Source organism: Heptranchias perlo, chromosome 6, assembly GCF_035084215.1.
Source record: "Heptranchias perlo isolate sHepPer1 chromosome 6, sHepPer1.hap1, whole genome shotgun sequence".
Lineage (NCBI taxonomy): Eukaryota > Metazoa > Chordata > Chondrichthyes > Hexanchiformes > Hexanchidae > Heptranchias > Heptranchias perlo.
In genome coordinates this window covers 34,977,884-35,004,794 of record NC_090330.1, presented here as the reverse complement: position 1 = coordinate 35,004,794, position 26,911 = coordinate 34,977,884, and the positions used below count along the sequence as shown (strand labels likewise).

Genomic DNA, 26,911 nt, shown 5'->3' with positions numbered 1-26,911 from the left:
TGGTTCCCTAGCATTTCTGGGAAGTTATTTGTGTCCTCTTCCGTGAAGACAGAACCAAAGTATTTGTTCAGTTTTGCCATTTCCTTGTTCCCCATTGTAAATTCTCCCGTTTCTGACTGTAACTTTGCATTGCTGTATTCCTAGTAATTATAAAACATTGTTTTGTTTCAGCAAGTTCTTGATTTTCCCATGCTGTAGGGAGGTGCTAACCTTAGGCTAGATACTCATTCACTTCATCTCCCTGCAACCCATGCAGAAGGGAGGACAACTTGGCAAATAGGTCACCCTTGACTTTTTTGCACTCCCAAACAATCAGCTCAAGAACAGCATTTGGAGAAAGTTCGGAGCACGTCTATTTCCCTCTGCCATTTTGATTCTTTTGACCGTTTTTGTTCCCGTCGTCTCCAGAATATGCTGACTTAAGTTTCACAGATACTGGCAGCCCTCCAGTACTTTACCCAAGAGGCCATTCCTCATGCCAGATCCTAGGCAGTGAATGTTGGCATCACAGCTGAGCCTGACCATCAACTCCCATTCGCACACATCATATGTACTTTATATCAGGGATCCTTGGATAGTGATCAGAAACAGAAATCTTGTTATCCCCCACTGCCTCCCTTCCTCCTTTTCTGAGCTGGAAATGCTGAGGCCAGTTGTGAACTCCTCAGCGTTGTTCTGAGTCAAGCAAGCTTATCACAGACCACGGATCAAACTCTTGACATTCTTGGTCCGTGTGGCTTAGTACCATGCCTTATTGAGTCATCAAAGGAATGGTCTTTTTTGATCTATATTTTCATTCCTGAAAGTTAGAAATACTGAATTGTCTTTTAGACATTGAATTAATAAGGGTCAAATATGTTACTTCTTTCTAGCTGCTGCATGGCTATCCTAAACTATATCTTTGCAGCTTGTTTTTTTTTAAAACAACTGTGTAATTTTGGCCATTACATGCTGGAGATGGAGTTTCAGTTCTAAATTTAAGAAGTACACAATTTGCTAGATTGTGAGACTTTACTTTGCCACATAAACTAAATATTTTTATCTTGGTTTTAGAAAAACAGCAAAATAATTCCCTGCACAGCATGCAGAACTCCATGTAGAAGCTTTGACATGACTCAGAGTGTAGAATCTGGTGGGAATATTGAAGCGTACTGTTCGGTTGCGTGCATGTCCATACACAAAACAAGATGCCCAAAGCCAACAGGTAAAACTAAAACCTCCTATATCGTCTTCATACTTTATATTCATGCTTAATAAGGTTGTGGAGCCTTTTAGTTTATTTCTGCAGTTTCTATCAGATACAGTTTAATAAAATATTTGTCTTGTGGTTAATATATTCAGCTAATGTGAAATAATGATAGGAGTACAGTATCAGTTGTTTAATAATTGCCTTTTGTGTCTTAGCCTTTAAAATGCAAATGATGTAAAATTATTTTGTGTGATGTGTATAATTTTGGGGAAATAAGATGTAGCTAGATTGTTCCATGGGTTGTACTCATCTGAACTACCGCTGAATTCTAAATATTGTAAAAGGAGGTGTTACTGTTATGGGTATTCTTCAGTTTATTCTTATTGCAGTGTTTTTTTATATCTATTTGCTAGTTAGAGGCAATTTAGAATCAGATGTTTAGTGTAGAAAGTTTCTTTGCAATAATCAAGTTCACTCCATGATGTTACTGAAGAGGAGCATTAAACCTGGGAACCTGGAACAATGTAGAGACGTAATAAATGTAGAGCTTTTTGTAACATTTGAATTATGTGGCAGTTCAGATGATTACAATTCCACAATTTACAGTTATATTGCTGTACTTTGTTGAAAATAAAAATTATGTGCATACTATCTCTGAGGAATAAATTAACCTTTTCCTTCTGAACATAATCGATTCACCATCAAATGCAGTATCCAAATCACTTCAGTGACTCTGAACCTTACCTCTGACCATGGAGCATTGCAACAGCATAACAGTTTTACTTCGAGAATGTGCCCTAATAAAGTCCTATGTAAATATTAACTGCAGCTAAACTATAATGTGGTAAATATTGACCTGAGGGCAATAGTGGATTCAATACTTTACTCCAATGCTTCAGTCTCTACATATTCACTGCTGTACCTCTAACTCTTCCCCTTCCACACGTGGCATAAAACCCTAGTCCATGCCTTCGTCACCTTGAGGCTTGACCGTTATCCTAACCAGCCTCCACAAGCTCCAACTCATTCAAAACATTGCATCCTCACCCACACTCTCCTTGCCCCTGACCTCTTTTTTCAGCTTCCAGTGCTCCAGCAAGTTGACTTCAAAGTTTTAATCCTGATTTTCAGATCCATCCATGACCTCACCCCATCCTTAGTGATCTCTTCTTGCCTTGCATCCCAGCCTGCACCATCTGCTTCTCTTAAAGCTGAACTTCTCCTGGTCTTTCCCTCCATCGTTGGTTCAGAAACTTCCTGCCCAGTTCCCCTCCACTTTGCCACCTCCCCCCGCCCCCCCCCCCCCCCCTGTTTTCCAAAACCTCAAAACTCTTCTCTTTAACCATAATCTTAGGTACTTCCCCCATACCTATTCTTCTCCACCTTTCCTTTCTCACCCCCATGCTTAGCATCTGCAGATTTGCTCTCCTAATTTTGTGCACTTCGAGACATTTTCCTGTATGTGAAGAGTGCTATAGCAATGCAAGTTGTGTTTAATACACACATTATAATAGTTTATTTTATAGCCTAAATACTGCACTCCATTTGTTCTGTTGTACTTTTGGGTGTAATAAAATTTAAAAATGAGAGAGCTTTTCACCCGTGTTGTATAATTTGCTGTATTTTGTGATGTCAGTGGACAAGAGACTTCTATTGCCTGTGAATACCAAAAACTTGTCTTGCTCTTTGATGTGACCTGATAATAAAAACTAATCTATCACATGCATTGGTTTTTCAGTTAGTTGCGATTATGTAAATCAAGTAGGTTTACAATTTCATTAACAACATTCTTGACAGTTGAGGAAAACAAACTTTAACTCTCTGAAATGCCCTGTTGGCAATTAAAACTTTCGCATCGTTAAAGATTAAAAACTAGCGATGGTTCCCCAGTGGATAAATGGACCATATTGAGTTGAGGAATTCAGATCACAAAGATTACCCAAATTTGATCCATGATCTGTTACGGTCTCAGTTGGGATAGTACAATTGGTCCCTGAGCTAGGGAGAGGAAATATCTGTCAGAGTCCTGCTCCTGATCTCTATTTAGTAGCCCCTACCACAGGGATAACCAAACTGCAGCCCATAGTCTATTACAGCTCATGAACCTGGTAACCAGCCAATATAGCCCAAGTCTAGTTGTGCTTATACTTTACATGTAATTAGATTTGCCTGTTAGAATTTTATGGGTCAGCACTAAACAGTACAGTTACACATTTAAAGGATGTTGATAAATGTGTGCAATGCAATATTTTAAAATATGAATTTAATGAAAATAGGAAAACAGCTACCAGTTTCAAGAGGAATAACATAAAATGGACTAATATTGCCAATATAAAATATTTTGATCATAAACAAGCAAATTTTCTCAGTAAGATGGTCAGAAAAGTCAAAGTACATCAAGTAACACAAATCCTCATGTAGAGTTTTTTAAATCAATTCTGTATAATTTAAAATTGAAGCATTAATAGTCATTGATGTATTCCTTGAATTTTTTTGTTTTGTATTGTAATTACTTATATTTGCTCTTCGGGGCTCCATGAAACAGAGCTAAATGGCCCACGAAGACAAAATGTTTTGACACCCCTCCCCTACCAGAACTCTGCACATATAGACATTGGGTGAAATCAGGATTGGGCTTAGCTGTGATCCCCGATGTGGTCAAATAACATGCTGCTGCTTGTTGTCTTAGCTCACGTAAGATAAATGCCGCCCCTCCCATTTTTCCCTCTAATTCTAGCTTGTGCGCTGTACTTGTCTCTTTACCACTAGCTCTTCTGGTCATTGTCTCTTACCCACATCTTGCAGGATATCCTGCATCTCATCACATTTTGTAAACCGGTCCTGCCCTGTTTGCCATATAGTAGCCATCTGGGACGATTTTCAAGAATTCCTTGGTACCTTTCCCTAGTCTACCTGCTCCTTTCAGTTTTCTGGCCCTTCTGTCTCTGACAGTGAAGTAACTGATGATGTTCTAGCTGGCATGGAAGGTTTCTTGCCAAACTGCCTGAGGTAGAAATTGGCTCATATTTGGTAGTTTTATGCTATGATTATGATTTTATAAGTATTTACAGTGAGGCCATCATATTGCATCTTGAAGTCTCAACAATTTGTCTCTTGTTTTAGGTATGGGATCTTGCCACTTTTGTAAAAGAAGCGCTTTACCTCAATATCAAGCCACAATGCCTGATGGAAAACTGTACAACTTCTGCAGCTCTAGCTGTGTGGCTAAATTTCAGGTTTATATATTTTGTTCTTTTTGTTACTAAATTATTTGAGTACAGTTTTGTGATCCATGTCACATTGTGTAGATGTTAACTCATGAGAACCATTTCAAAGCTTTTGAGTTGGTTTTCAGTTTTACATTACCTATATGATACAGGGATATATGTGCAGTTTAGATCCTCTCTGACAAATTAAATTTCATAGGTGCTTTAGCTAAGACCTAAAATTACATTACATGTGTCTAAAAGCAGGCATGGTGCATATATGCAAGTTTCTGCATAAAAAGATGACATCTATTTGGAAAATATGTCTGTGTGAGAGGTTATAACCATAAATGGCAGATCGTGCATCACTTGCATAGGTTGTCTTGTCAAATATCTTCTCCTTTGCTATGTAGTGAATATATAATGTTGTTTAAAGGATGCACCTAAGATCTAGATAAATCATGCCATACCTGACGTGAGCGAATTGTCAGTTTTTTTTCACCTTTTTAGATACAGTTGAAGTACACCACTGTTGTATTTCCATTAGATCAACCAAGCTGAAGACTCTTTTTCTCAGATGTTTACATTTGAAGCCTGCAATAGGTTTGATTCCAGCTAGTCATTGCTATCATCCGGATTGGTAGGTCAGATGCTTAATAGTGGGCAGATAGAAGGAATATCAATGCTGTCAAAGCAAGTCACACTCTTCCAGCTGCATAGAGGCAAGGGCTCTTGAAAAGAAAGACATCTGGAGGGGATGGGGAGGAGGAGTTATAAATGTAGGCGTAAAATTTATCATAATTATATTTTAGTCTTACAGTGTACAAACAACTACAAACGGTCAGGTCATAACAAATGAGGTACAACTGAAGTGTACCTACTGCAAGACTGGATTCAGTGCTAAGCCAGAACTGTTGGAATGGGAGGTAAGACAAAGATCTATGCTAATATAGTCACTGTAACTAGACTTTTAACAAGTGCAAATGGGACCGACTATTTTTGTGGGTCCTATAGGAATTCAAAATCAACAAGTGCTAAAGAAAAATTAGTTTTTGTTATATACAAGGAGATGTTTCATAGCAAGTGGACACCAAGCTGGGGAGAGTAAAGTGGGAAGAGAGTTGGGAGAGGGCAAAAGCACAGTTGAAGATGAGTGTCCTAAGAAGGTTTTTTGAAGGTGGGGAAGGAATGGCAAGGCAGAGATGCTGGGGGAGGAAGTTACAGAGGGTGGGGCCAAGATACTTGAAATTCAGGTTGATGGCTTTAAATTCTCCTCTGTAAATGGGAGAATACGGTATGAAATAAGTTTGTAAAATCCCAACCTATTTCGTAGTCCACCATGGAGCACTCCCCATATACAAATTAGCTTTACAAAATTAGCAATATTGTTCAAAGCAGTCACAAAGGTGGTTGGTGAGGCGCATCAAACAGGAAATTAGAGATGCATGTAACAGGGGTACTACAGTAATCATGGGTGACTTTAATCTACATATAGACTGGCCAAACCAAATTAGCAATAATACTGTGGAGAATGAATTCCTGGAGTGTGTACGAGATGGTTTTTTTCAACCAGTACGTTGAGGAGCCAACCAGGGAACAAGCTTTCCGAGATTGGGGTAATGTGCAATGAGAAGGGGTTAATTAATAATCTTCTTGTGCGGGGTCCTTTTAGGGAAGAGTGACCATAACATGATAGAATTCTTCATGAAGATGGAAAGTGAAGTAGTCCAATCCGAAACTAGGGTCCTAAATCTAAACAAAGGAAACTACAAAGGTATGAGGAGTGAGTTGGCTATGATAGATTGGGAAGCTTCATTAAAAGGCATGACTGTAGAAAAGGAAAAGCTGCCCAACCATGGCTAACAAACGAAATTAAGGATAGCAATAGATCCAAAGAGGAGTCATATAAAGTTGCCAGAAAAAGTAGCCAGCCTGAGGATTGGGAGCGGTTTAGAATTCAGCAAAAAGGACCAAGAGATTGATTTAAGATGGGAAAAATAGAGTATGAGAGTAAAATTGCAAGGAACATAAAAGTGGACTGTAAAAGCTTCTACAAGTATGTAAAAAGAAAAAGATTGGTGAAGACAAATGTAGGTCCCTTACAGTCAGAAATGGGAGAATGTATAATGGGGAACAAGGAAATAGCAGAGCAATTAAACAAATACTTTGGTTCTGTCTTCACGGAAGAGGACACAAATAACTTCCCAGAAATGCTAGGGAACCAAGGGACTAGTGAGAAGGAGGAATTAAAGGAAATTAGTATTAGTAAAAAAAAACAGTGCTGGAGAAATTAATGGGACTGAAAGCTGATAAATCCCCAGGGCCTGATAATTTGCATCCCAGAGTACTAAAAGAGGTAGCCATGGAAATAGTGGATGCATCAGTTGTCATCTTCCAAAATTCTATTGATTATGAAACAGTTCCTGCAGATTGGAGGGAGGCAAATGTAACCCCACTATTTAAAAAAGGAGGGAGCGAGAAAACGGGGAACTACAGACCGGTTAGCCTAACATCAGTAGTAGGGAAAATGCTAGAGACTATTATAAAGAATGTGATAACAGGACACTTAGAAAATATCAACAGGATTAAACAAAGTCAACATGGATTTAAGAAAGGGAAATCATGTTTGACAAACCCACTGGAGTTTTTTGAGGATGTAACTGGTAGAATAGATAAGGGAGAACCAGTGCATGTGGTTTATTTGGATTTTCAGAACGCCTTTGATAAAGTCCCACATAAGAGGTTAGTGTGCAAAATTAATGCACGTGGGATTGGTGGTAATATACTGGCATGGATTGAAAATTTGTTAACAGACAGGAAACAGAGAGTAGGAATAAATGAGTCCTTTTTGGGGTGGCAGGCGGTGACTAGTAGGGTACCGTGGGATCAGTGCTATTCACAATATATATCAATGATTTGGATGAGGGAACCAAATGTAATATTTCCAAGTTTGCTGACGACACAAAACTAGGTGGGATTGTGAGTTGCAAGGAGGATGCAAAGAGGCATCCAGGCGATTTGGACAAGTTGAGTGAGTGGGCAAATACATGGCAGATGCAGTATAATGTGGATAAATGTGAAGTTATCCACTTCAGAAGGAAAAACAGAAAGGCAGAGTATTATTTAAATGGTGATAAATTGGGAAATGTTGATGTACAAAGGAACCTGGGTGTCCTTGTACACCAATCACTGAAAGCAAACGTGCAGGTGCAGCAAGCAGTTAGGAAGGCAAATGGTATGTTGGCCTTCATTGCAAGAGGATTTGAGTACAGGAGCACAGATGACTTACTCCAGTTATACAGGGCCTTGGTGAGACCACACCTGGAGTATTGTATGCAGTTTTGGTCTCCTTACCTAAGAAAGGATATACTTGCCATAGAGGGAGTGCAGCGAAGGTTCACCTGACTGATTCCTGGGATGGCAGGACTGTCGTATGAGGAGAGATTGGATCGACTCGGCCTGTATTCACTCGAGTTTAGGAGAATGAGAGGGGATCTTATTGAAACGTGTACAATTCTGACAGGGCTAGACAGACTGGATGCGGGGAGGTTGTTTCCCCTGGCTGGGGGGGTGTAGAATGAGGGGGTCAAAGTCTCAGGATACGGGGTAGGACATTTAGGACTGAGATGAGAAATTTCTTCACTGAGGGTGGTGAACATGTGGAATTCTCGACCACAGAAAGCTGTGGAGGCCAAGTCTCTGAATATATTTAAGAAGGAGCTAGATAGATTTCTAGACACAAAAGGCAACAAGGGCTACGGGGAGAGAGCGGGAATATGGTTTTGAGATAGAGGATCAGCCATGATCATATTGAATGGTGGAGCAGGCTCGAAGGGCCGAATTGCCTACTCCTGCTCCTATTTTCTATGTTTCTAAATGGAAAAATTCACACTCAGGATTGCTATCCTTAGACTGGATTAAGGAATCTTGTTTGGGAAGAATTTAGAAAACTTTTAATTGCATTTGGTTGTGCCTGATATAAATACAGGATGCCATAAGTGCTCTCTTCCTCAGCACCGTGGCTAATTTGATTCGTTTGTTTTGCCAGTAAAAAATGTTTTATTATCGTTTACTTTTTTTTCAGAATAAAGTATTTCAGTTCTGCAGCAAAATGTGCTGTGACGACTACAAGAAGCTGCACTGCATAGTGTCATACTGTGAATATTGTCAGGAAGAGAAAACTGTACATGAAACTGTGAAGTTCTCTGGAGTAAAGAAACCATTCTGTAGTGAAGGTAGGTTTTATTACACTGACCGGTGTAGCCTAAAGTTAAATTCTGTGATGGAAAAGTAATTTTATATATTTTCCTAAGATTTTTATATCTGATTGGAAAATCCTGTTTAGATTTTTTTTAAGTTATACATTTAGCACCAGAACATAGGAACAGGAGTAGGCCATTCAGCCCCTAGAGCCTGTTTTGCCATTTAATTAGATCGTGACTGATCTGTACCTGCCTTTAATCCATATCCCTTGATACCCAAATCTGTTGATCTCAGTCTTGAAAATTTAAATTGACCCAGCATCCACAGCCTTTTGGGAGAGAGCTTTGTGTCAATTTGTACTATTTTTTTTGTTGGTATGGAGAAACTAAAGTCGAGGCATATAGTGCAGGTCACTGCCAAGGTTGGAAAGATAAATAAAAATGACTGGGTAAAGCATTTCATCTCAGGTGAAAAAACGATTTTAATTGCATTATCCAGTATTTAAATGCGGGGTTATTTTACCCAAGTTTATATTTATTTTTGTTTACATGGATGGAAGATTGCTTAAAAAACAACTGTCTGTTTTCAGGCTGTAAGCTTCTATATAAGCAGGACTTCGCAAAACGTTTGGGTCTGCGCTGTGTTACCTGCAGTTACTGCTCCCAGATGTGTAAGCGGGCAGCAGCTAAAGAAATTGATGGAAAAGCAAGAGATTTTTGTAGTGATGAGTGTTGCAAAAGGTTTATAGACTGGTACTTTAAGGTCAGTGAAGTTTATTTTCTTAAGTAGATGACTTTTTGTTATATTTTTATTTTTTATCTTAGAATCTCATTTACAGTCAAAATTGCCATATAGATTGCAGGCAGTTTTTATTTTTAAATCTCGTCCCTATCTTGCTTCACTAGCATTTGGTGGCCATTCATTAGTGTGGAATATTATTAATTAAAATAGATTAGATCTGTTTCCCTGGAATGAATGTAGTTTATGCAGTAGATATTATAGAGTATATGAAGGAAGATTTACAGACTGTGGATGATCTTTCTGATTGGTGACACAACCCTCAAGGATCCATTTTCTTTTTTACTGCAAAAATATTACAAAATAAGAAATAGTTAACTATTTTGTAGATATTACACAAAAGCATATTCAGAATTAGATTTATTTTAACTTTTTTTCTATTTGCCTCAGTGCCATTTTCTATGAGCAATTTTCTGCAGCACAGGGCAAAATAAATTTGGTAAAATATGATATGTATATAATTTTGAAACCTTATATGCGTGTAACTCTATACAGTTTTCTTTCTCCTATTTCCTTGTAAAGTTGCTTAAGTTGACACAATCCACTCATTTAGTACATTTATGTTATAGTAAGAGTAGATGTGAAATTCAGATAAACCTTATGAAGCAATGCAAGATGTGCATATTGGCATCTTCTACAAATGTTTGCTGTTGCTTAGTTGCTTTTTGTCAGATACTCATATATTGTGCATCCCTAATAAAATTACTCATCTGGAGTGGACAACATGAACCCAACTCCTGGTAGGTGGCTTACCGTGATACCATAACATTATAGGCACCAGTGGCATTACTTTCAACACTATTTTCTGATATCAGTATTGCATTATGCAAAAATAGATAAATATAGGGTTTGCACGACAACAAAGGTTAAAAGGTTATACGATTTAAACTGTTAAACAAGTAGCATGATAGAATATTCAAGTGAATCCTTCAATCAAATTGGATCCCAAATGAGTATTTTTTTAACTTGCAATACACAAAGTTGTTTTCAAGCTTGTGTCTTAATATAAAGGCATAAAATGCGCTGGCTTACCTGCAGTTACTGCTTCCAAGTTGTGTAAGCGGGCAGAAATGAAATTTTTCCTGAAGTAATTGATATTTTTTCTTTCATTTTAGGCTGCAAGATGTGACTGCTGTAAAGCTCAGAGAGAGCTGACTGAATCAGTTCAGTGGCGGGGAGACATGAAGCATTTTTGTAATCAGCAATGCCTTCTGCAGTTCTATAGTCAGCAGAATGAACCCAACATGTCTACGCAAAAAGGTCCTGAAAACATGAATATGGGTAGGTGCTTAATCATGAGAAAATGTAATTGCACTGGATTTAGAGATATTTACTCCTATTTGTGGTTGAATACTCCTGCTAGCTGATTACAGAGCAGAATTGAGGCCAGCCATTGATAAGTCAGCAGTCCAGATTTGCCATTTTACGATCAAAGGACAAAGAGTAAGGGGAAAAGGTATTTTCTCAATTCTATATATTTGCCCTGTATGTCTGTTTAGTGTCTTATTGGTCAGTCATTGCCATGTAACCAGTAATGTATTATTGGCTATATTACCAAGGACTCATCCCCATCCAATCATATTTACAGCAGATATTAAAACTACTTTTTTGAAGGCTAATATATTTGCTTGCTCACTTGGCAACTCTATGATATATGTGAGCAGTAGTTATCGTTCTGACACTGCTGCTTGCTAATGTCACTCAATGCAGCTTGCATGAAAGCTTGTTGAACAGGGAAATAAAATTGTAGAATCTTGCAGCAAAGAAGGAGGCCATCCAGTGTTTAATAGCAATTTACAGGCAATGAGATGACTCATCATCCCTCATGATGCAGAAGTAAGCTTGCGTGTGTACACATTCTTTGCTTATATAATTTCTCTGTAATGTACTCATAAATTTTCTGGTCAAGCTGCAGCAGTGTCACTATAAAATGATTCCAATTTTGTAATTTTTAAAAAAAAATTAACTTTTTCTATCAATCTTTGCCCATCCTCGCCTGAAGGCTTTGACTCCTCAGGATACATAGATACCAGGCTAATTGACCTCAGGAACATTGCAGCTCAACCCAATTCTGTCTTGCAGGTATTCACATAGGTTTATTTCTAGCAGGAGTCAATGCATAGCAATCAAGAGGAGGAACCCTGGGTGGTGGTCTCCCCCGCCCCCCCCACCCAAAACTAGGTTACCGAGACTAATTGAAGCAGCCCTATTGTGGTGTCAGCTTACTCACTATAAACTCACTAATATCCTTTAGGGAAGGAAACCTGCCGCCCTTACCTGGTCTGGCCGAAATGTGACTCCAGACCCACAGCAATGTGGTTGATTCTTAATCACCCTCTGAAATGGCTTAGCAAGTCACTCGGTTGTACAATCTTGCTGCAGAAAGTCACAATAAGAATAAAACCGGGCGAACCACCCGGCATTGGACCACGAGGCACCAGACACGACAAAGGCAAACCAAGCCCAATCGACCCTGCAAAGTCCTCCTCACTAACATTTGGGGATTTGTGCAAAAATTGAGAGCTATCCCACAGACTAGTCAAGCAACAGCCTGACATAGCCATACTCACAGAATCATTCCTTTCAGCCAAATTCGCAGACTCTTCCATCACCATCCCTGGGTATGTCCTGTCCCACCGGCAGGACAGACCCATCAGAGGCGCGGTACAGTGGTGTACAGTCAGGAGGGAGCAGCCCTGGGAGTCCTCAACATTGACTCCGGATCCCATGAAATTTCATGGTATCAGGTCAAACATGGGCAAGGAAATCTTCTACTGATTACCACCTACCGCCCTCCCTCAGCTGATGAATCAGTCCTCCTCCATGTTGAGCACTACTTAGAGGAAGCACTGAGGGTAGCAAGGGCACAGAATGTACTCTGGATGAGGGACTTCAATATCCATCACCAAGAGTGGCTCAGTAGCACCACTACTGACCGAGCTAGCCAAGTCCTGAAGGACATAGCTGCCAGACTGGGCCTGCTGCAGGTGGTGAGCAAACCCAACACGAGAGGAAAAGTCTACTTGACCTCGTCCTCACCAATCTACCTGTCGCAGATGCGTCTGTCCATGACAATATTGGTAGGAGTGACCACCACACAGTCCTTGTGGAGACTAAGTCCCGTCTTCACACTGAGGACCACTATCCAACGTGTTGTGTGGCACTACCACAGTGCTAAATAGGATAGATTCAGAACAGATCTAGCAGCTCAAAACTGGGAATCCATGAGGCGCTGTGGGTCATCAGCAGCAGAATTGTATTCCAGCACAATCTGTAACCTCATGGCCCGGCATATTCCTCACTCTGCCATTACCAACAAGCCGGGGATCAACCCTGGTTCAATGAGGAGTGTAGAAGAGCATGCCAGGAGCAGCACCAGGTGTACCTAAAACTGAGGTGCCAACCTGGTGAAGCTACAACACAGGACTACGTGCATGCTAAACAGCAGAAGCAACATGCTATAGACCGAACTAAACGATTCCACAACCAACGGATCAGATCAAAGCTCTGCAGTCCTGCCACATCCAGTCGTGAATGGTGGTGGATAATTAAACAACTAACGGGAGGAGGAGACTCTGTGAACATCCCCATCCTTAATGATGGCAGAGTCCAGCACGCGAGTGCAAAAGACAAGGCTGAAGTGTTTGCAACCATCTTCAGCCAGAAGTGCTGAGTGGATGATCCATCTCGGCCTCCTCCCGATATCCCCACCATCACAGATGCCAGTCTTCAGCCAATTTGATTCATTCCACTTGATATCAAGGAATGGCTGAGGGCACTGGATACAGCAAAGGCTATGGGCCCCAACAACAAGCTGTAGTGCTGAAGACTTGTGCTGCAGAACTAGCCGCGCCTCTAGCCAAGCTGTTCCAGTACAGCTACAACATTGGCATCTACCCGACAATGTGGAAAATTGCCTAGGTATGTCCTGTCCACAAAAAGTCGACTGGTATCAAGCGGCACTTACTCACCAATAACCTGCTCACCGATGCTCAGTTTGGGTTCCGCCAGGACCGCTCAGGTCCAGACCTCATTACAGCCTTGGTCCAAACGTAGACAAAAGAGCTGAATTCCAGAGGTGAGGTGAGAGTGACTGCACTTGACATCAAGGCAGCATTTGACTGAGAGTGGCACCAAGGAATCCTAGTAAAATTGAAGTCAATAGGAATCAGAGAGAAAACTCTCCAGTGGCTGGAGTCATACCTAGCACAAAGGAAGATGGCAGTGGTTGTTGGAGGCCAATCATCTCAGCCCCAGGACTTTGCTGCAGGAGTTCCTCAGGGCAGTGTCCTAAGCCCAACCATCTTCAGCTGCTTCATCAATGACCTTCCCTCCATCGTAAGGTCAGAAAAGGGAATGTTTGCTGTTGATTGCAGAATATTCAGTTCCATTCGCAACCCCTCAGTTAATGAAGCAGTCCATGCCCGCATACAGCAAGACCTGGACAACATCCAGGCTTGGGCTCATAAGTGGCAAGTAACATTCAAACCAGACAAGTGCCAGGCAATGACCATCTCCAACAAGAGAGAGTCTAACCACCTCCCCTTTAACATTCAGCGGCATTACCATCGCCAAATCCCCCACCATCAGTATCCTGGGGGTCACCATTGACCAGAAACCTAACTGGACCAGCCACATAAATACTGTGGCTACAACAGCACGTCAGAGGCTGGGTATTCTGCAGCAAGTGACTCACCTCCTGACTCCCCAAAGCCTTTCCACCATCTACAAGGCACAAGTCAGGAGTATGATGGAATACTCTCCACTTGCCTGGATGAGTGCAGCTCCAACAACACTCAAGAAGCTCGATACCATCCAGGACAAAGCAGCCCGCTTGAATGGCACCCCATCCACCACCTTAAACATTCACTCCCTTCACCACCAGTGCACCGTGGCTGCAGTGTGTACCAGCTACAGGATGCACTGCAGCAACTCGCCAAGGCTCCTTCGACAGCACCTCCCAAACCCGTGACCTCTACCATTTAGAAGGTCAAGGGAACTACACCACCTGCACATTCTCCTCCAAGTCACACACCACCCGACTTGGAAATATATCACCGTTCCTACGTCGTCGCTGGGTCAAAATCCTGGAACTCCCTACCTAACCTGTGAGAGAACCTTCACCAGGCAGCTCACCACCGCCTTCTCAAGGGCAATTAGGGATGGGCAATAAATGCTGGCCTTGCCAGCGACGCCCACATCCCATGAACAAAAAAAAACTGGGGATTGAACCTGGGCCCTTCCTGTTCTGTATGACTTTGCTGTTCACTAGATGTACACAGTGAGCTATTGGGATTGAAAATGTCTTTTCAGAATAAAATGGGGTAAAACTAAAATTTGCCCATTTGAATTATCTCGTTCGACTGACGACTGTACCTGATTAAAGTAGTATTCCATTTTTCAGTTTCAGATCAAAATGTTCAGACCCAAGTTTATAAAGTCACAGTAAGTATTATTCAAATTAGTACATTTCATATCTATAATTGTATTTGAACGCAGTCTTTTCCAGGTCTCTTTTCTCTTTTCCCCCCCCCCCCCCCCTTTATTTGTTATGTATTCTGGCTCAGAATTGGAATCATATTTTATCAAATGTGATCATTTGAATGTTAATTACCACATCTAAATTAACGTGACTAAATTGAAAAACCATTGGATTATACACGCGCCATATAGGATAACCCTGTCAACAACGATATGCTCGCATTTGAGCATCTCATTGTAGGTAAGGATCATTAAAATCAGTTTTAATTGCTGACTTTTTTACAACTTTTTTTCAAATGCTTTTCTGGTTCTATTTTTAACGTTAAAAACCAGGGGAGAGGGAATGGACTCAAAAAAAAAAAAAAAAAAAAAAAAAAAAAAAAAAAAACCCCAGGTGAATTAAAAGGAAATGAGTAGAAAAATCAGTTATTTAGAACATCACTATAATTCAAGAAAAGAAGCATGGGATTTTTATTTTTTTTAAAAAGGCACAATTAAACTAAATGACAACCCATAATTTTTTTCACAGTTCGTGGACTTCACTTTTATGGAGTGCAATGGCAGTTCCAGATGTTCTAGCAAACATACGCTCACAGCAATTTTATTATACTACATATGCCTGGGTTTTTTCACTTGCAATTCACTTTGGATGTAGCCAAAATCTAGAAAACATTCTCTCAGCATTTGTTGAGGACACTGAGAATGCAAGAGGCAGCAAAAATTTGAAAAGTTTGTGATGTATTTTCTAAAACTCAATAGGTGTCATGGTATTGTTGTCTGAAACAGACGTGGTCAGGTAGGAGGGGAATTCATTTTCTGGCTTTGCTTTGTCTTCACCACAAGCCACAAAGGGGGATATCACTCAAAAATACTCCTTGAATTTTACAGACAAGGCAAAAGATTTCTGATGGAGATTGAACCGTCCAATTGTCTTCCTGAATGAGAATTGAGCCACAGTATATTCCACTTCCCTAACAGTTCGTGAAAAAAGACTGGAACTGCTTTGTCAGCCTCTTCTGCACAGATAATGACAACGTTGACACAATGTTGAGCAATGTCAGTTGTTCAGCAATTACTTTGACAGCCTGAATGCAATAAACATCAGCGTTTGTTAAGTTTGTGCCTGCAGAAGAAAGCGAAGATTCCAGTAGGTTCTGCACTTCATACAATGGTCCAAAAGTTATCATTATATATTCCAGTCTTGCTGCAGAATTTGTCTCTATTTTTGATTATCAAAGATTGGGCTTCTTTGATTTCCAACTACTTTATTCAAAAGGTGCATTAAAGCATCGTCTGCCTTTGCTCACCACTACAGCTAAATACTACATACTAAACCATCTTGTGGCAACAACAGCAGTTGGTCACTTAAGCATTTTAAAACACGTGCCTCATTCTGTTTGCATGGTTGAAGACAGCATCCGTAGTAATGACGAGCAGCATTTTGGTAGCCGTTTCCAGAGTATCTGTTGCATGAGAAACAGCAATGTGGAGGATTTTAGCTGGTCGTGAAATGCAAACCAAATGTGGGATGTCATGTAACTTTATGTTGCAGGCAGACTGTTTGCAGTAAACAGCTGAGTTTGAATTAGCAGTTGAAATTTCTTGCCCTACAAGTTTATTCCGTTTTAAAGCTGTACTTGCACATGGCAGCTGTTTCACTATTTCCAGCAGTGACAAAATTCAGATCTAACAACACAAATGCAGGTTTCTCCAAAGCCGAGCCATAAAGTGCAAGCAAAATGACTGCTTGCTGTTTGCCAAAGAATATGAGGTAATTCAAAGAAAGTTAAAGAACTCAATATTTTTTTAAAATTCATTTCATTTCCAGATATGGGCGTCACCAGCAAGGCCATCATTTATTGTCCATCTCTAGTTAAGTTTCTGGTAAATGGCGACCCCCAGAATGTTGATAGTGGGGGGGTTCAGTGAAGGTAATACCATTAAATGTCAAGGGAAGGTGGTTAGACGCTCTCTTGTTAAACATGATCATTGCCTGGCACATGTGTGGTGCAAATGTTACTTGCCACTTATCAGCCCAAGCCTGGATATTGTCAGGGTCTTGCATGTGGGCATGGACTGCTTCATTATCATAGTCCCAACTGAATTCCAGAGGGGAGGTGAGAGTGACTGCCCTTGACACCAAGGCAGCATTTGATCGAGAGTGGCATCAAGAAGCCCTAGTAAAATTGAAGTCAATGGGAATCAGGGGGCAAACTCTCCACTAGTTGAAGTCATACCTAGCACAAAGGAAGATGGTGGTAGTTGTTGGAGGCCAATCATCTCAGCCCCAGGACATTGCTGCAGGAGTTCTTCAGGGCAGTGTCCTAGGCCCAACCATTTTCAGCTGCTTCAATGACCTTCCCTCCATCATAAGGTCGGAAGTGGAGATGTTCGCTGATGATTGCACAGTGTTCAGTTCCATTCGTAACGCTTCAGATAATGAAGCAGTCTGTGCCCTCATGCAGCAAGACCCGGACAACATCCAGGCTTGGGCTGATAAGTGGCAAGTAACATTCGCGCCAGACAAGTGCCAGGCAATGACCATCTCCAACAAGAGAGAGTCTAACCACCTCCCCTTGACATTCAACGGCATTACCATCGCCAAATCCCCCACCATCTACATCCTGGAGGTCACCATTGACCAGAAACTTAACTGGACCAGCCACATAAATACTGTGGCTACAAGAGCAGGTCAGAGGCTGGGTATTCTGCGGCGAGTGACTCACCTCCTGACTCCCCAAAACCTTTCCACCATCCATGAGGCACAATTCAGGAGTGTGATGGAATACTGTCCACTTGCCTGGACGAGTGCAGCTCCAACAACACTCAAGAAGCTCAACAGCACCTAGGACCAAGCAGCCCGCTTGATTGGCACCTCATCCACCACCTTAAACATTCACTCCCTCCACTGTGTGTAGCATCTACAGGTTGCACTGCAGCAACTTGCCAACGCTTCTTCGACAGAATCTGCCAAACCCGCGACCTCTACCACCTAGAAGGACAAGGACAAGGGCAGCAGGTGCATGGGAACACCACCACCTGCACCTTCCCCTCCATGTCTCACACCATGCTGACTTGGAAATATATCACCGCTCGTTCATCATCGCTGAGTCAAAATCCTGGAACTCCCTACCTAACAGCACTGTAGGAGTACCGTCACCATACGGACTGCAGCGGTTCAAGAAGGTGGCTCACCACCACCTTCTCGAGGGCAATTAGGAATGGGCAATAAATGCTGGCTTGTCAGCGACCCCCACATCCCATGAATGAATTAAAAAAAAAAGGAATTGCAAATGGAGCTAAGCACTGCAATCATCAGCGAACATCCCTACTTCTGACCTTGTGATGGTCAGAAGTTCATTGATGAAGATAGCTGCCCTGAGGAACTCTTGCAGCGATGTCCTGGGACTGAGATCAATGGCCTCCCAACGACCACAGCCATCTTCCTTTGTGCTAAATACGACTCCAGCCTCTGGAGAGTTATCCCCCTGATTCCCATTGACTTCAGTATTACTACGGTTCCTTGGTACCACACTTGGTCAAATGCTGCCTCAATGTCAAGGGCAGTCACTCTTACTTCACCTCTGGAATTCTGCACTTTTGTAATGAGGTCTGGAGCCGATTGGTCAGAGTGGAGTCCAAACTGAACATCAGTGAGCAGGTTATTGGTGAGTAAGTGCCATTTGATAGCACTGTTGAAGACTCCTTTGCTGATGATTGAGAGTAGGCTGATAGGATGGTAATTGGCTGGGTTGGATTTGTCCTTTTACTGGACAGGAGATATCTGGGCAATTTTCCACATTGTCTGGTAGATTCCAGTTTTGTAGCTGTGCTGGAACAGTTTGGTTGGAATCGCAGCTAGTTCTGGAGCACAGATCTTCAGCGCTACAGCTGGGAAGCGGTCGGGACCCGTAACCTTTGCTATAGCCAGCGAACTCAACAGTTTCTTGATATCACGTGGAGTGGATCAAATTGGCTGAAGATGATGGGGATCTTAGGAAGAGAAGCATCATCCACTTAGCACTTCTGGCTGAAGATGGTTGCAGATGCTTCAGCCGTGTCTTTTGCACTCATGAGATAATTGAGGAGGATGATGTTCATGGAGCAGCCTTCTCCTGTTAGTTGCTTAATTGTCCAGCACCATTCGCGTCTGGATGTGGCAGGACTGCGGAGCTTTAAACTGATCCGTTAGTTGTGGGATCCCTTAGCTGTGTCTATATCATGTTGCTTCCGCTGTTTAACATGCATGTAGTCCCGTGTTGAAGCTTCTCCAGATTGGTACCTCATTTTCAAGTATACCTGGTGCTGTTCCTGGCATGCTCTTCTACGCTCCTCATTGAACCAGGGTTGGTCATCTGGCTTGATGGTGATGGAGGAGTGAGGGATATGCTGAGCCACGAGGTTACAGATTGTGGTAGAATGCAATTCTGCTGCTGCTGATAGACCACTAGCTGTATGTTGATAGAGTGATATCCTTTTCTATTTACAAATGTTGCTGGTAGGTGTTCTGGTGCCCTAATGGCCACATGTGTACAGTCAATCATGTCCTGCACGCAAGGGTAGCCAGCCACTGCTGCAAAGGCTGGTGCTCTGTTCTATTCACTGCTGAGATGAGTGGAGAATCAGCCCTTGTGACAAGAACATCAGTGATCTGCTTAATGCAGCTATGATCTGTAGATTGGGAGAGGCAGCTGTTTTCCATAGTAGCAGACTAAAAGGATCCAGTTGTGTAAAAATTCAGGGTTGTAGTTCCTTTGAGGGCCACTGGCATGGCATACCCCCCTGGTCCAGCAGGCAGCAGGTCCTGTTGCAGGAGGTTGCAGAGGTTTACATTAACCTGCCTAGAGAAGCACAGCCTCCTCCTGTACTGCTCCTCAGATAGGTCCAAGCAGGCGACTCTTTTCTCAGAGAGGCCCAACTGCTAGTGGTGGTGGTAGTTGCTGCTGCTGCTCCTCCATTTCCAAAATCGACCCTCATATTTTCTCTCCGGTAACAAATGTATATGTCGCCATTTTTTTATCCAGAGCAAAGAACTAATAATGGCTCCCATAATAAGTAGAGACTACAGGTTGTAAGACAAGAAAAGTGTTGTAATAGCGATCTGCAAGCTCTCAACTCTCCTCGCAAACAAGACAGCAAAAGAATCTATGATCCAGTGAGCTGCAGTTGAGATTCCCCCTTTTTATAGTACTTCAGGAACCCACAACCAATCCTGCTAGGTTTTGCTGGCAGGTCTGGGATTGACCAAGGCATTCGTGATTATGGGTCAAAATGTATTGGGAGTGGGTATGATTTCATCGGATTGCAACTTTGACCTTTTAATTAAGACCCCGCTTGCCTGGGGTGAGTGCCTCACCTGCAGTCAAAATCTGATTTGTTAAAATGGTGGTGGGGTCAGAAGGGTGCGGGGAGTCCCTTGATGCGATCTCTCCAGGCAGGCAAGGTTAAAATTGACCCTCATATTTTCTCTCTGGTAACAAATGTGTGTGACCATTTTTTTTTCAGTCAGAAATAGGAGGTAGAAATTAGATTAAACTGAAACTGCTTCCCTAGACTTTTATTCCCTCTTTACTTGTTTCACTTTCCCTGGAAAAGAAAGGCATAAGTTTATTTTTCCATTGATTGTATGTTTTTTTTTTAACTTTTTTAGGCTTCTAACCAGACATCAACCCCTTCACCAACACCTGTAAAAGAGCTGAAAAATAAAGCATTGTTGTGCAAGCCTTTGACCCAGACAAAAGCTACTTACTGTAAACCTCATATGCAGTCAAAATCCTGTCAAACAGGTATGAATTTTTACCTTCCACATGCGGTTTACCCGACGGGATGTTAATGAAGCCTAGCTATTCAAATCGGCCAGGCCTCCCACGGAAACTCTCGGGCAGGAAGTTTTGGCGCCTCCCCCTGGCTTTCGCCTGGGAATTGAAATCCCTGATTACAACTTTCTTACTAAAATCTTACCACTTAGTAACGATTTTGAGCAACCAGTTGAAGTAAATCTGTTCAGCTGCTCACTGACACTGTGTACTTTAGACAATTTTTGATCGTTTGACAGTCCTATATATATTTGTATATTAGTCAATCTATGTGGCATTGCATGTGTGGAGTCGAGACCAGTTGCAGACTTTGAGTGAAGTGGGATTGGAGGGTAGGCAATAACAACACCAGGCACAATAGGTAATCCAGTCGCTATTTTAATGTCATATATTCTGTTATTATGTATATATAATACTTTGATTTGATATTATTTATGGTTAAATAGCAAAACTTACACCAGTTTAGGAAGCAAAGTAGTAGAGCTGGTTGGATCATAGGAGTTTCTCTGCAGTACAAACTAAATAGCTGAGATGAAAAACTGAGGTGTGACAGTGCCACCACTGGTGGTTAGGTGTAATTACATTGTGGCATGTTTACATTGACAGTTTCCATTATAAATTTGGACATAAGAATTTATAATGGAAAAAGTTGACACGTGTGACAAAAACATGACAACAGGAAGTGGACAGAAAATGCATGCAGACCTTCATTTTTTTTTAATATGTTACTAGTCCTGTGGCATTGCACATGGGGAGTCAAGACCAAGTGTTGTCTCCAGGTAAAGTGGGGTTAGAGGATGTGGGACCAGTGCATACAGAAATAACATCATACATTCTGTCCGTATTTTTATATCTCTGTTATAAACTCCTGGGTCCACAGTTACAATAGAAACTGCAACTGTAAACTGGTTAAGCTACAATCATACCCTCCTGCCAGTGGTGGTGTTGCAGCATGACAAAGTTACATAGGCATTTAGAATAGAGAAAGTTGACAGGAATTACACGCAGAGATAAGATTTTAACTAGTCGATCTGCAGCGGCATTGCACACGGCAAGTCGGAGAATATGACCACTCTCTTGCCTGTCTGATGTCTTTGTGTTGCTGTTTCTCCATTTCTGCTCCTGTCTCTACGTTCTACTTCATTTTCTCTTTTTTTATTTCTCTCTCTGTCCCCTTCTGCTTCTCTCTTCCTTTCCTTTTGGATGGAAGGCGGTGGGTGGTATAACATGGTTGGGTGGCGTAAGGAGCCAACAATGGTTGCAAGCTGAATTTGTGTTGGAGGTTGCAAGGAAAGAGTGGCCTTAGCATCTCATTTTTTATCCTTGCCCTCAACTCCCATCATCTGTATTATCCTTTTCCCTTCCAACTACCCCCTCCCATCCATTCCCCTTCCCCATTGAACTACCCGCTCAACATTAAAGCTGCATCCACTCCTTCCTACTTCCACTCACTCTCCCCAAGGGCAGGTGGCAAGAGACCAGAAGCAACCCCACCCTCAACCAGTTTCCCTTCTCACTTCCCCATTCTATCCTCCCTTCCTATCTGCTTCCCTCAGGGCAGGTTAGTTTTCAAAATTCAACTTGTACCTTTCGTAAAATAGATCCAATTAGAATGAGCTAAGAAATTGTTTGCCTGCCTTTCACGCTATTTGTGTGTGTGTGTGTGTCTCTCTCAGCTTGATACATATTCTGAAGTTCATGGAACGCATAACAAAAGCTGCAACATTTGTGTAATTAGTATGCTAACTGATGCACCCTCTTTTTTAAAAAACAAAATGCTCAATATAAATCTTACATCACTTAAGCTTTTGAATTTTTGCCATAATTTTGGAAAACAAGATTTATAGAAAAGTTACTGAGCAGAAAGTTGAAGATACTGAAGAAAAATATTCCATTGGTACAGCTGACTGGATAGCACTAATGCATTCTGGGAAATTAGGTGCATGCCCCATGCTCAGATTGCACAATCACAGGTCTAGGCATATCCTCAACTCCAAGCCAAGGCTTTTGGGAAAGGGTACGGCTTTGAAGTCAAAACACAAAGACAGTTCAAAAAAGTGAAAACGCAAAAGACAATTCAAGATTCAACCGATTATTTTTATTTTGAAAATTATTTGAAGATGCACACTATCACTCTCACCCTAGTCTCTGTCTGTCTCTCTCTTTCTCACAGACCCCAGTCTCTCATTCTCTTTCCCTTTCTAAAGTTTTTAAAATCTTTATCTCTCTGACCTGAAAACATGTATATATTTCATAAAATCCTATGTTTGCTTATTTCAGAGGATGATTGGAAGCCTCAGTTGGTTCCTGTGCCTATCCCTGTGCCAGTCTATATACCAGTGCCTATGCACATGTATTGTAACAACTATCCAGTACCTGTCTCTCTGCCTATTCCGGTAAGTTTATTCTTCAACCTATTAGAAGAAAAACACTATGGGTGTTAAAAAAAAATTTTAAAACACAGTTTGAGTAAATGAAAAGGGTAAACTAAACTTACTTTTCTCTTTCCCCCAACTCCATAAATTTTAGCCATTGTCTGTCCTTTGAATCCTGATAGCTTGTTTGTCATAAGATGTGCAACAATTAATGCAAAATGTCTGGAGCAGGTACCTGTTCCAGTGTTTCTACCTACTACCCTAGAGAATGCAGAGAAGATAGTCGAAACAATAGAGGATTTAAAGAGGAAGGTCCCTTCAAATCCAATTGAAGCTGACATACTTGCGATGGCCGAGATGATAGCTGAAGCAGAAAGGAATCCTGTATCTATGGAATTTTGCGGTAAGATTTGATACCTGCGTGAAAGGGAGAAGGAAATGGGAAAGGATGCAGTGGTTGATTAGTTTCTCCAGGCGCTCGCTAAACAATAGAAATAAAGTTGAAACTGCAGTTGGAATTGCATGCATTACTGGGTGTACAGTTTTACATTCCACCACTAGAATGCGCCATGAGTATCAGTGAAGTCTATATGAATGGATATATGTGGCTACTATCAAAAAAAGCACCAATACAACTTGTGACATTAGAAGATTTTTAATTAAACTTATTTTGATATTTTGAGACTTGAATGTACTGCCAGTTTCTCGTCCCTCCCTCACCCAGAAAAAATGTGCTTTTTGAAAACACCAAACAATTCATATTTTTAAAATCTTTAAAGCACTCTGTTGCTATTTCTTATGCCTTCGATTTTAAAAGGTTATAAAATTGGTGCAAATAAGAAAATTGAAGAGGTAAAAATTAGGATATGGATGCAGCAAAATAGAAAAGGAAAGTGAGGGAAAAGATTGTGGCAACATTGATGGGAAGAAATCAAATAAAACAGGAGCAACAGTAGTGTTGCAAATAGCTTGTCTGGGAGGATGTTATAAATGGAGTTGTTTATAAAACGGCGAACTGAAAACAGTTTGAGGTATTGTTGAGACAGTAACACGGCATAAATTTAAGATCGTCAAAAGAACAAAATTTAGAGAGTAGGAGAATGTTTTTTTTAACAGGCTTGTTAAGGCATAGAATTCTCTGCCAGGAACAGAATCCATAATTCATTTTAAAAGGAAAGTGGATAAGCTTTTGAAAAGATAAATTTTGATAGTTATGGGGTAAATGCAGGGGATTGGGACTAAATTCAGTGCAGATGCAATGGGCAGAAAGGCCTCTTGTGCTGTAAAATTCTGTGATTCCAGATTGAGTGAAATGAAATGTGCAAACAGAATTCTGGAGAGATGAAAAAGATTAAAGCTGAAATCAAATACATAAAGATTTTAATTTAGCTATAGTAAATGGAACAAAGTGGAAGACAGTTCCAGAAGGTGGTCAGTCCACAGACACAAGAATAGAGAAGCAGAGGGGAGACATCGGGTGACTGCCTGCAGCAGGTGTAGGAGGAGGTGGAATATACTTATACTCGATGAGGATATTGAAAAATTGTAGAAAAGGATTTGGTTCTGAACAAGTTAGCAGATCTCAAGAGTGGATAAGTCACTGGGTCCTGATGATTTAACCTAGTATGGAAGGGGGCAGGGGTAAACAAAACATAAGAAATGAATTCAAAGGCAGAAAGATCAAATCAGAAAAGGAATGAGAGAGACAAATATTTTATATAAATAGAAGGGGCATCATATAATCATTTTTTTCTAAAAAAAAGCATAGGAAGAGGCTATTCAACCCATGCTAGTGCTAAATTTTCAACTGGACTTATCCACTGTACCCATTTCCCTATGTCCATTTACATTCTTCCTTTTCAAGTACGTATTCAACTCTCTTTTCACCTAATATTGGGGGTGAAATTTGTCTTGGGCAGTAGTGAATCGGCAGTCCGTTTTTATACTTGAATGGAAAAAAAAATCAGGCAGACTATTAAAAACGGGCAGCTGATTCACTGTCACTCTTCTTGCGCTACTGCCCAAGACACATTTCACCCCCAATATAGTTCATAGGGGAGTTGAATAAGTTGTCCAATCCAAATTTCACCTCCATTGTCTCTAAAGCATTCCACTTTCTAATAACTCTGTGGGGGGGGGGGGGATAAAATTCTTCTAATTTCCCCCTAATGATGATTCGAAGTCTATGGCAAATTGGTATGGGGACAATCAGTAAAAATGATTTTTTTTATTGTTTTCCCTTTCAGAACCTTGAAAATCTCCCAATAGATTCTTCTTTAACTACCTTCAGTGTGCAACAGGGTTAATTAGTAATCTCACAGAAAAGGATCCTCTGGGGAAGAGTGTTCATAATATGATAGAATTTCACATTGAGTTTGAGAGTAGCGTACATAAGTCAGAAGATAGAGTCTTAAACTTAAATAAAGCCGATTACATAGGTATGAGGGGCGTGTTGGTTGAGGTAGATTGGGAAATTAGATTAAAGGGTATGACGATAGATAAGCAAGGGCAAACATTTAAAGAAATAGTTCAACATTCTCAATGAATATACATTCCATTGAGAAATAAAAACTCCATGGGAAAAATGATTCATCCTTGGCTAACTAAAGAAGTTAAGGATAGCATTAGATTAAAAGAAGAGGCCCATAATGTTGCCAAGTGTAGTAAGCCTAAGGATTGGGACAGTTTTAGAAACCAGCAAAGGATGACCAAAAAATTGATTAAAAAGGGAGAAAATAGAAAATGGAAGTAAATCAGCAAGAAATATAAAAACAGATTGTAAGAACTTCTACAAGTATGTAAAAAGGAAGACCGTAGCAAAAGTAAACGTTGGTTCCTTCGAGGCTGAGCCAGGAGAAATTATAATGGGGAATAAGGAAATGGCAGAAATGTTAAGCAACTATTTTGTATCTGTCTTCACAGTAGAAGACACAAAAAGCATACCAGAAATAGTGGGGAACCAATGGGCTAATGAGAGGGAGGAACTTAAAGTGATTAATATCAGTAGAGAAAAAATACTAGAGAACCTAATGGGACTAAAAGCCAACAAATCCCCTGGAACCCTATATCCCAGGGTTCCAAAAGAGGTGGCTGCAGAGATAGTGGATGCATTGGTTGTGATCTTCCAAAATTCCCTAGATTCTAGAACGGTCCCAGTGGATTGGAAGGTAGCAAATGTAACCCCGCTATTCAAGAAAGGAGGGAGAGAGAAAACAGGGAACTACAGGCCAGTTTGCCTGACATCAGTCATCGCGAAAATGCTAGAATCCATTATTAAGGAAGTGGTAACAGGGCACTTAGAAAATCATAATATAATTAGGGAGTCATCATGGTTTTATGAAAAGGAAATCGTGTTTGACAAATCTGTTAAAGGTTTTTGAGGATGTAACTAGCAGGGTAGATAAAGGGGAACCAGTAGATGTCATATATTTGGATTTTCAAAAGGCATTCGATAAGGTGCCACATAAAAGGTTGTTACACAAGATAAGGGCTCATGGGGTTGGGGGTAATATATTATCATGGATAGAGCATTGGTTAACAGACAGAAAACAGAGTAGGGATAAATGGGTCATTTTCAGGTTGGCAGGTTGTAACTAGTGGGGTGCCGCAAGGATCGGTGCTTGGGCCTCAGCTATTTACAATCTATAGTAATGACTTAGATGAAGGGATCGGGTGTAATGATCCAAGTTTGCTGATGATACAAAACTAGGTGGGAAAGTAAGCTGTGAGGAGGAAACAAAGAGTCTACAAAGGGATATAGACAGGTTAAGTGAATGGGAAGAAGGTGGCAGGTGGGGTATAATATGGGGAAATGTGATGTTATTCACTTTGGTAGGAAGAATA

General features: G+C 41.0%; 1 protein-coding gene across 3 annotated transcripts in view; it reads left to right on the top strand.

Moving 5' to 3' along the window:
- The window catches only part of zmym2 (zinc finger, MYM-type 2), a 114,895-nt gene that overhangs the window by 51,671 nt on the left and 36,313 nt on the right, over positions 1–26,911 (top strand). For all 3 annotated transcript variants that reach the window (XM_067986093.1, XM_067986092.1, XM_067986094.1), the window contains 10 exons: positions 1,054–1,204; positions 4,313–4,425; positions 5,208–5,321; positions 8,480–8,630; positions 9,188–9,360; positions 10,512–10,677; positions 14,801–14,841; positions 20,528–20,663; positions 22,974–23,089; positions 23,300–23,471. In XM_067986093.1, coding sequence (XP_067842194.1) covers positions 1,054–1,204; positions 4,313–4,425; positions 5,208–5,321; positions 8,480–8,630; positions 9,188–9,360; positions 10,512–10,677; positions 14,801–14,841; positions 20,528–20,663; positions 22,974–23,089; positions 23,300–23,471 — 1,333 coding nt within the window. The remainder of the gene's footprint in view (positions 1–1,053; positions 1,205–4,312; positions 4,426–5,207; positions 5,322–8,479; positions 8,631–9,187; positions 9,361–10,511; positions 10,678–14,800; positions 14,842–20,527; positions 20,664–22,973; positions 23,090–23,299; positions 23,472–26,911) is intronic.